The sequence below is a fragment of the Benincasa hispida genome, chromosome 7 (assembly GCF_009727055.1).
Source record: "Benincasa hispida cultivar B227 chromosome 7, ASM972705v1, whole genome shotgun sequence".
NCBI lineage: Eukaryota > Viridiplantae > Streptophyta > Magnoliopsida > Cucurbitales > Cucurbitaceae > Benincasa > Benincasa hispida.
In genome coordinates, this window is record NC_052355.1 from 19,367,284 (window position 1) to 19,376,979 (window position 9,696).

Sequence of the window (9,696 nt, forward strand, 5' to 3'; positions counted from 1 at the left end):
GATTACAAGTTAGTTTTAGAACTAAATAACTTCTTTTAGATTTTGTTTTAGGTTTTGAACCTCAACGAAATGAAGATATCTTCAATTTGTTTCAGTTGTTACAACAACCCGGTTTTATATAAAGTGTTCAGATAAAAATGATTTTCTGAAATCCAAACATGCCTAATTCAAGCTTTTTATGTTAAAAAGTGACATCCACTAATTGTATAATACAACAACAAAAGAAACCCATATTTCATAACTCCATTTTAAACAAATCAACACCCCAACACAAACTTCTTAAACTCAGACAAAAACATTCTACATCCAAAATACATACTTCTATAACTCCATACATTATAATGATTACATATTATTATAATCAACTCTACACTTCAAAGAATCCCCGAGAGATTGGTGTCTTGAACATGTACAAGATATTTAGTACTATGTCATACTTCTTCCATTTAATATTAACACGTCATTAAAGACAATTTATTTTTTTTAATGCCTCTTTTATGACAAGAAATTTTAAAAATGGAAAGTTTGTGGAATTTTCTCTGGAACAACAATTACTTGACATAGAAATCAAAATCATAATAATCATTTCTGTGTTGGCAGCCTCTCCGGACCTAAATTACAGGGAATAATAATCTTTAAATATTACAGTTTTGCTCCCCCAATTCTCATATAGCATGCAGTTTTCACAGTTGGAACTCTTTTTTTCTGTTAAAAAAAATTAGATTTCATTGTATTCAATGAAGAAATGGGATTTATTTAAAATCCATCTTCTGTTTGGACATCTAACTCATCACAATGATCATAAGGCATTGATATAATACTAATCCAGTTTTGAATTTGACAATATCTTCAGGCTTGTCTGGATGTCTCGTTCTTCCTCTTTTTTCTTCTCTTCCCTTTTTTTCTTTTTCTTCTTCCCCCCGTTCCCTTCCGATATTCGATATCTTTCTTTGTTAAAACTGATAGATTTGTCATGTCGGGAAATGGAAAATTTTCGTCTAAAACAACTGGAAGAGTAAGCTAGTCGACCCATCGCCAAATGTACGGAGTTCTGCAGGCTTTACCAGTGCTCGGCAAAGAGGGCAAGTTCTTTCTCTCTCGAACCTGAAAAAATTACACAAACACTAAATGGAAGTGCAATGACATTTGTAACAGCTGAAACTAATCCTAATATAGCACTAGTTTTGACTTTTAAATTTCCAGTCAAATAATCCCCTGCTTCTATGAATCAAGATTGAAGGGGGTTCTCCTTTTCTTTCTTTTGGTTCCTTGTCCCTGGGTAAATGTAGGTCTAGCGTGGCATGCAGACGACCTTAAAATCATAGCCATATTAGTCAGATTAGGTACGAGCAATCTATAAGGAACCAAGATATAGTATGGGCTACCTTTATCTCATATGGGTTAGAATAGGATGACCAATGTGGTACGACTTGGCTCTCTCACCTCAATAGCTAGTTTTTTGGGTGTGATTCTACAATGTGCTTAAGTACCTATCAACAGTACCAGAGTCAAATGTCGACATTCCAAAGAGGAGAACCGATGGAGGGTTTTGACAGGGTGTCTCAAGTGAAGTATCGTTAGTCTAGCTGCCAGTACGTCAACTTTCCGAGGATGGGGTATTGTTATGAACCAAAGTAATATGGACTACCTTTGTCCTACGTCAATTAGGGATGATCAATGTGATACTTAAGTAACTTGGCTCCCTCACCTCAATAGCTGACTTTTGGGATATGGTTCTCCAAGGTGCTTAAGACCTAACAATCCTGACGCTAATAATAAGAATGATATTATGATACTATAATCACCTCCTAACTACAACATTATTAAGTCCTAAGGAATGTGTTAGGATACCTCCTAACAAGAACACATTCAAGGACACACAGAGAACTCAAGAACACAGAAACATGGAAATATATGAAAATATGTTATAATATCATAAAAAAATAACAAGATAACCTAGCCTTTCGAGAGGGTTAATCTATCCCTAAATTCCACAAGAAATCTCACAAAATTCTTCACACCACTAGCCTCACCCTCACCTACTATTTATAACCCAAAAGACCTAACAAACTTAGGGGGTGTTTGACAACCCAAGGAGAGTTGGGTTGAGTTAGTATTTTTTACCAACTCGATGTTTGACAACCAACTTTAAATGTTGGTGGGGTTGAGTTGGTTATTTTACCAACTCATCCAACTCACTTTAACTCTCCCCAATTCTCTCTCCCTCTAATGTTTCTAATAGTTTCACCCAGCGGTCTCCATTGGCGATTACCGCTAACACACTCCGGCGACATACTCCGATGACCACCTTCGGATGGCCAACTCCGACAACCAACTCCGAGCTCCGACAACCACCTCCGATGACACTCCGACAACCACCTTAGTACAAAACAACTCCGACTTCCACATTCGCACAACCAACTTCGACGAAGAACTCCGGGCTCCACCAACCACCTTCGACAACTCTAGCGACTAACTCCAACAACTACCTTCGCACAAGCAACTTCGGCGACATAATCCGACTACCACCTTCGTGTGCCCAACTTCGATGATCACTGATAAAAATAAAATGGCAGGTTTAATTATCCACCATTTTATCTCTCACTCTTGCCCGTTTTCCCACGCATTTTCGTTATTCTCCCAACTCCCTCAATTACTTTGTCATTTCTCTCTCTCTCATACATCTCTTCACATTACTCCCCTCCTCTCATCTTCTCTTTCAACTTCTGGTTCGTTTTTCTCATTTTCTCTTTCTTTCTCTATCTAGCTCGTATGGGTTTTATTTTCCCTTTTCTTTCTCAACTCCTCCTTTCTCTTTTTTTATTTTCTTTCTATGGTTGTTCTTTTAGATCCAATTATTCTTCTTCTATTTCATTTTTTTTCTTAGATCTAAAAAATATTACATACGACGTCCTATTATTGTTTCACTAAACAAAAGTTCAATGATATGTTTTAAACAACCTATGCCTTGATGTTTTCACATACATAAATCTAATGAAGTAGTGGAATTTAAAATTATGGCTCAAGTGTTTTAGAAAAGAAAAAAAAAAAAAATATATATAAATATATATATATATATTGTGCAATGATACAACATAATAGTTGAAAAAATAGACATCAATATTTCTAAAATCATTTTATCGGTTTTAGAAAAAGGTAAATCCATATTCCACAAATTGGTCAAAAAAAGACTATCTAATAATTGGTTTTATGATTTAAATTGTAAGATTTTGGTTTTTTTAAGATTAACATTGAAGTGTCACCCCTTCTATCTAAAACAATGCTAATAATTTCATTTGATGGCACTAATCCTTTCAGTTCTTTTGAACTTTTATGGTAATTAATGATTAAGTTAGGTATTTAAAAGGAATAATCATTTCTATTTGAGTGTTGAAAAAATTGAATTCAAAATTTTGGACTGTATATGAATACTTTGTAGAGAATTTGTTATGTTTTGAGAATGGAAAAGAATTTGAAGTCTTTTTGTTTTTACCTTATAAAAATTAGGAAAATATATGTATAGTTGAAAATTAAAATCAATAATAGCAAAAAAGACAATCAATTTCATTTATAAAAACAGCATCAGATAACCCAACTCAACTCAACTCAGCCCCAAACACAGACAATAATTACCAACTCAACTCAACTCTGCACACTAAACACAGACAATGTAACTCTCCAGATAATAAATACCAACTCAACTCAACTCTCTACTTTTATCGTGCGCCAAACTTACTAGCATGCCCATACTATTACTACTAATCCTAATACTTCCCTAGCTAGGGATCTTACAAAATGATAAGATACACGTGAAGATGGTATGGGATGCTTACGTTTGAAGCCTAACAGGTGTTTTTGGATATGCATAACACTTGAAATAATGTACCACAGTCCATTACTTTCTAGTTTCTATGACATGCATGAACATATTTGGAAGGAAGTAGGAAGACCATCCATTAAAGAAGTTTTAAAACAAACTCTGAACTTCTTCCCTGATCCCTGGTGCAGTATAAGGTTGTTTACATGATTTCTTCTTTTAGACAAGTGACAAGTTTGCAATCGTTCCTTAAACAACAAAATCTTACGTTTGTTTTAGTTATTCTTTATCTTTATTATTTTTTTGCTAAGTGACGAGAGAAGTGAAGTCATCACACTCACCATTCAGAAACACAATCTTCACAGAAGATGTGCTTACAACGTAACAGGATTGGAGCATTCATCTTCTCCTGGCAAATAGCACAAAGGTCTCCCGCCGCATTTACCTGCAATGGAGTAAAATTGAGTATATGGAAAACTTAAAAGAAAAGAATTAATGTATGAAGTTTCTACTCTTTGATAATATAATGCTGAAGAAGTCACGGGACATAGATATTTATCAAGATAGAGATGATACAAATACATCAATCAATCGTGTACATGACAATATTGAAGTCGAGAACTTTTCCTGGTTCCATGTTTAGGAAATGACCGGGGTCAATTGCCAAATCACGATAATGACTTTTTGTCTCTTGATGCATAGAAAAAAAATGAAAATAGCACATCAGAATCAAAAGAAGTATCTCCTGATGTGCAACCTGATATAATATCAGCTACATTGAAATAAAAGAAAGAAGCAAAGTGCACTTGTAGTTGTAGACTTGTAACTCTAAAACTCTCATCAGAAATGCAGTTTTAAGATTTAAAACTTTCATTGAAATTGTATTGCATTTACTTTTTCTCCTCCGTGAAGTTTTGTATCTATCGAGCGGCATAAGTCTCTCTTTTCCTTCAATCAATAAAAAGTTGTCTCGAGTTCAAAAAATAAAAGTAAATAAAACTAAAACTTCGTTTTAACGAGTAACATAACCATCCAAATGGATGAATACATGTTGACAAAGTTCTACAGACTGTAAATACTCAAAGATACAATTGATCCGTTACTTGAATGATCGAATATATGATACCATCCGTAATCAATTCAAACAATCCAACCTAACATGCATAGATCTTAGCACTACTAGGAATACACCTTAGCAATTTCTTTTTTAAATAAAAATAAAAATAAACAAAAACAAAAACAAAAACAAAACAAAACAAAACCCTATTAGGAATACACCTTAGCACAAGTGCACAACTAGTAAGTAAGCTTTCAAATACAAGAGTTACGTTCTAGAACAAATATTAAACAGTATATATCAATGAGCTTACTTCCTTTCCCCAAGATAACTAGAAATGCATAAATCCTCAATTAGTGTTTTTTTCACGAATGTTGCATAGTAATTTGAGTTCAGAAAATTGGTTCATTGATATCGTATACCTTCTTTTCTTACAAACATATACTTTTCATATAGTTATATGTGATGAGTCAATCATGTAACTGTAACAAGTACAAAGTATAAGTCCCCACTACAATGAAAGATAACAGAGGACATTGACGTAGTTCATCTAAAAGAAAATCAAGGCCATTTCTCCCACCAGATCCAGTAGCCAGTAGGCTAATAATACTACCACAAATCCATGAGAAAGAAACAAGGGAATCCCATTAACAAGAATTATAAGAGGGGATGCCTTGTAACATTAAAAAAGCATCAAGGGAGACATTCAATAGTCTCAAAGGGTTCAACAAATAGTTGTGCCACTTGGCTATTTGAGGGATATATTATTTGGAATGAGAAAACAGTTGCGTAAAGTCATATGCAAGGAGAGACACGGAGCTCTTTTAAAGATGTTAAATGAGACTACCAACAGACAGAATAAGTGTACTTGCCTGTTCTGATGTGGCATATGATCCATAATGGACTTCTTTTCGTGATAGAGCCTTAAATGCAGCAACAAATGATTGAATCTATAGAGGAAATAAGGAAAATAAGATTGTAGACCACGTTAGCTTCAACTATAACATAATATTAAATCTTTAAGTACTCATTCAAGAGTATAAATTTTCACCTTTTTTTTTTCAGAACAAGACACGAAACTTTTCATTGAGAAAAAGGGGGAAAAAAACTCAAAGATGTTAGAAGGCACACCTTCTCAACAACAGACGTTAGCTTGAAAGTTAAATATAATCCTGTTGTCAGTGATGAAAAGAGGCTCCCTTGATCTTTATTCAAAAAGAATCGGTACCATACAGGTGTTGGTAATAATGCACGGTACAATAGAAGAGTGTATTCCACGAGAGTTAAAATTTGACCCTGAAACATGAACTATGAACAGTCAAAGAACTACAACAAAGTAATTGTCAAATATTTCAATTATATTAATGGTTAATATGAGATAGACACACGTCACATGATTAACTAATTTTGAGAACTCATAATACCTGCCGACGAAAATTATGGCCTCTGCCATTCTTGTAGTAAATAAGAAGAAAACATTTGAGAGCCATTGCAAACTGCCTCACCATCGTATCTGACAATATAATACAGCCCAAAGCCAAAGCCAAAAGAGTTATGAGTATATTGAAATTGAACGACAGAAAAATAGCACGGAAAATTGTGACAGAAATAAAACAATTGAATTCAGAATAAAAGGAAGGTAGATCCAAGCTTTAAAATTAAAACTATGGTGACAAGATCCAAATATATAGCAAAAAGATAATAAACCATCTCTCATCCTTGTTATATCGCCATTCAGGCTATCTAATTGGAAATAGCACTTGACACTTGGTGTTTTTTAAAAAACAAGGTGCAATAAAGTGCAATAGTCTTCCTAAGGCTTAAGCGCAAGACACAAAAAAAAACACGGACTTTTTTTGTGAGGGACGCTATAAATAAAAGTAATACATAAAGAAGAGAAAGCATAGTTGAAGTGGAAACACAAAAAAAATTGCATTTAGGCTTAGTAAATTTGATTTTTTTAGTAAATAAAGAAAGAGGAACCCTAATTATTAGTATTTTTTAAAAATAATGAAAAAGGTGCATGCCTTATTTTGTGAGCCTCGCCTAACCTATGCTTGAGCCTAGGTGTGCGCCCAGGAGGGCTTTTTTTTAATAACACTGTTGACACTTAAGCCAGATTGCAGACCACATAATAGGTCAAGGATAATTTTTGCATGCATCTTCCAGAGCTCCATTCCATATGTCAATTCAATCGGTAAGAAGTATTATAAGCCAAAGCAGGGAAAAGATCAGTACCATTAACCAAAATGATGAACAAAGCATGCCAAAAAGGCGGTACTGTCTTTGGTGGAAGCATGACTAATGGGAATAGAAGATCGTCACTATGACACCACCAGTAAATCCCAATTACATGAACCAAAAATGTAATAGAGGTTCCAGCAAGGACAGAAATTTTCCTCTCTCCCTGAAAAAGAGGATAAAGAAAAGAAACTTCAGTATATATTTCTTGCAAGTGAATTCTAATTTCTCATTTAACGAGAAAAATAAATAAAGTTCTAATAGATAAAATAAAATCTGGGTCTAGGTTTACACCACCTTTAGAGCAGTCTGTTTCTTGACAATATCATTCGACTTATACATAACAGCTGATATCCAAATTGTGATGAAAAAACCTGGAAAATACAAGAGAATTTCTCACCATTCAGAAGAATATTACAGGCTTACAGCAAGAGACTAAAAGGCAGAAGACAATGAAATAATAATAATAATATAATTATTATTATAAAATTAAATTTAAAAAAAAAAAAAAAAAACACTACTTAGGTATGTGATTATCCAATAATACTGTGGTACTGTAACTCCCTTAGGTTAGATGATAGAAGATAATTAACGAATATGCCGACTACCAAACAAACATGTCCAAAAATATGTTCCAAAGTTTTATGGAAAAGTGATATCTCCAAACCAAATGATATGATGCTACTATAACTGTTGCCACAGTATTCCTCTACTGCTTTCTCAACACCTTCCTCAAGTCCAAGAGCTTCCTTTTCAATGCATGTTTGATCCTCCAATACATGATATATGTGCTAGTAGTAGAAACCAATTATCAAGAATGCTAATTCAGCTATTTTTCTTCATCTGATTTTAATTCTAAAAATACAGTTAACTAGTTCTGACGCTGTTCTAGCTTTTTGGATGATTTCATCACTACCTCTTACAACAACCACTTTGCAAAAAATCCTACAATATACTACAGCGGCTTTTAGAGCTACAGCAATGCAATGTCAGTACTCAAGCATGGAAAAAACACAACCAGTGCAATTCACCACACCAAACCAATATTCACATCAAACTTCATCCTCTGCAATCAAGCTGTAAATCAGCTAAAAAGTACAGGGACTAACGGAGTTAAATTTGAATAGGTCCAACGGAAGTCCCAAGTAAACAATGGCTAGCATTCTTACTTATTCATATCTTAACAAGGAGTAGTAACTACCAAGTTAGCTGTTGAAATTTACAACCAACACTAGTATGACATTTGATACTGACAATCTATAATCTGTGAAACTGGTGCCGAGTGTAAAAGGCAATGAAATTCAAAACAAATTGTTGGACTAACAAGAGGGAAGGCAAAAGAGAGCACCTTCTAAATGCTGACGGATAAAGACTATCAGCAATAGTATAGAGAATGGAAGAATCTGTTCAATCCATCTAGCAACCTGCTGAATATCATATCTCTGGTAAGACGAATCTCTATTGACACCCTCTTCCATTCCATTTCCAGATTCTCCATCGACGCGACTATTTCCAGATTGAATAGATGAAGAAGCAGTTGACACCAAAGGAACTCGTTCCTCATCAGGGGATTCCGGCTGATCCCCAGAAATAGCAAGTCTACCATTTTGCTCATAACCAGTTTGATTTGGCAACAAGCTACTGGGAGAAGGATCTTGCTCACCAGACCCAATAATCCTTATAGAAACCTCCCCAGAAGGGATAGTATTACCGGAAGAGGTTGTGGCAGAAGAAGAAGAAGAAGAAGAAGAAGAAGTAGGCATCAAGTGATTGTGATTTTGAGAAAAAACCCGCAAATCAGGAGTGGCAGCAGCGTTGATTACAGGTTCGGATTCATGATGAACAGCCCTAGTGGGAAGAATTCCAGAGTAATCCAAGATGACAGACAAAGGCGAACGGAAGAAATTGAGGGAAGGGAGGGAGAGGCCAAATCTGGAGGAGGTACGAGCAGTACTTGTGGGTGTAGAAGAATTGGAGTAAGGATCGGAATTGGAAGGCGAAGTCTCCATTTTGGGAGAGACCCAAGTGACGAAAAGCCCTAATCTTCGACCTTCCCCTTCGTTTGAAAAGGTAAACCGATCGACCCCTCGAAATCCCACCAGAGGAAAACAATAATTGGGATGATGGGGAAGGAGAAACGGGGGAAATAACAGCCGAAGAAGGCGGCGGAGGGAGATGGGTCGGAGGGTCGCCGGTGAGATTTGGGGAAGGAAACGAGAAAAGAAGAAATGGGTTTGGAAAAAAATGGAGAATTGAAAGAGAAAATGGAAGGTAATAGTGGAGGAGAAGAGAGCGGCGCGTGGAAGCCGAGTCGTATTGGAACAAAAAATGCGACTAATTCAGCTCATTGCCTAAAAGCCTCTCCAAAGAGTCGGTGACAGATATGAAGAAAGCAGACCGTTGAAGTGTTAGTCAAGAAAAAAATAAAATTTAAACAAAAAAAAAAAGTTCAATTATAGAAAAACTTTGTATTTATTTCAAAAATATCATTAAAACTTCTTGACGTTTCAATTATCCTCTTAGACTTTCAAATGTTTAAAGTTAAAATACTTTTATTATTATTAGTATATCTTGTTAAAAA

The 9,696-nt window shown here is 35.0% G+C and overlaps 1 protein-coding gene across 2 annotated transcripts; it reads right to left on the minus strand.

Annotated features, from left to right (window-relative positions):
- Positions 1-533: 533 nt before the first annotated feature.
- Positions 534-9,472, minus strand: LOC120081379 (E3 ubiquitin-protein ligase RNFT1-like). Of its 2 annotated transcripts, none has more exons than XM_039036205.1 (8): positions 8,464-9,472; positions 7,413-7,489; positions 7,113-7,281; positions 6,299-6,387; positions 6,006-6,182; positions 5,747-5,824; positions 4,159-4,262; positions 534-1,104 (listed from the first exon to the last, which is right to left on the minus strand). In XM_039036205.1, the coding sequence occupies exons 1-8, from the start codon at positions 9,122-9,124 to the stop codon at positions 999-1,001; spliced, it is 1,461 nt and encodes a 486-aa protein (XP_038892133.1). In that variant the 5' UTR covers positions 9,125-9,472; the 3' UTR covers positions 534-998. The 2 variants fall into 2 exon arrangements, with proteins under 2 accessions (XP_038892133.1, XP_038892135.1); XM_039036207.1 differs by having other exon boundaries at positions 6,006-6,170; positions 8,464-9,469.
- Between the last annotated feature and the right edge of the window lie 224 nt (positions 9,473-9,696).

Bases quoted from the DNA above. Each gene is read 5' to 3' on its own strand.
- LOC120081379 (XM_039036205.1), bottom strand. From the start codon at position 9,124: ATGGAGACTTCGCCTTCCAATTCCGATCCTTACTCCAATTCTTCTACA. The intron at 7,490-8,463 runs GTGCTCTCTTTT...TGTATTTTCCAG, and splicing joins TATCCGTCAGCATTTAGAAG to GTTTTTTCATCACAATTTGG. The intron at 4,263-5,746 runs GCAAGTACACTT...ACTCCATTGCAG, and splicing joins CATATGCCACATCAGAACAG to GTAAATGCGGCGGGAGACCT.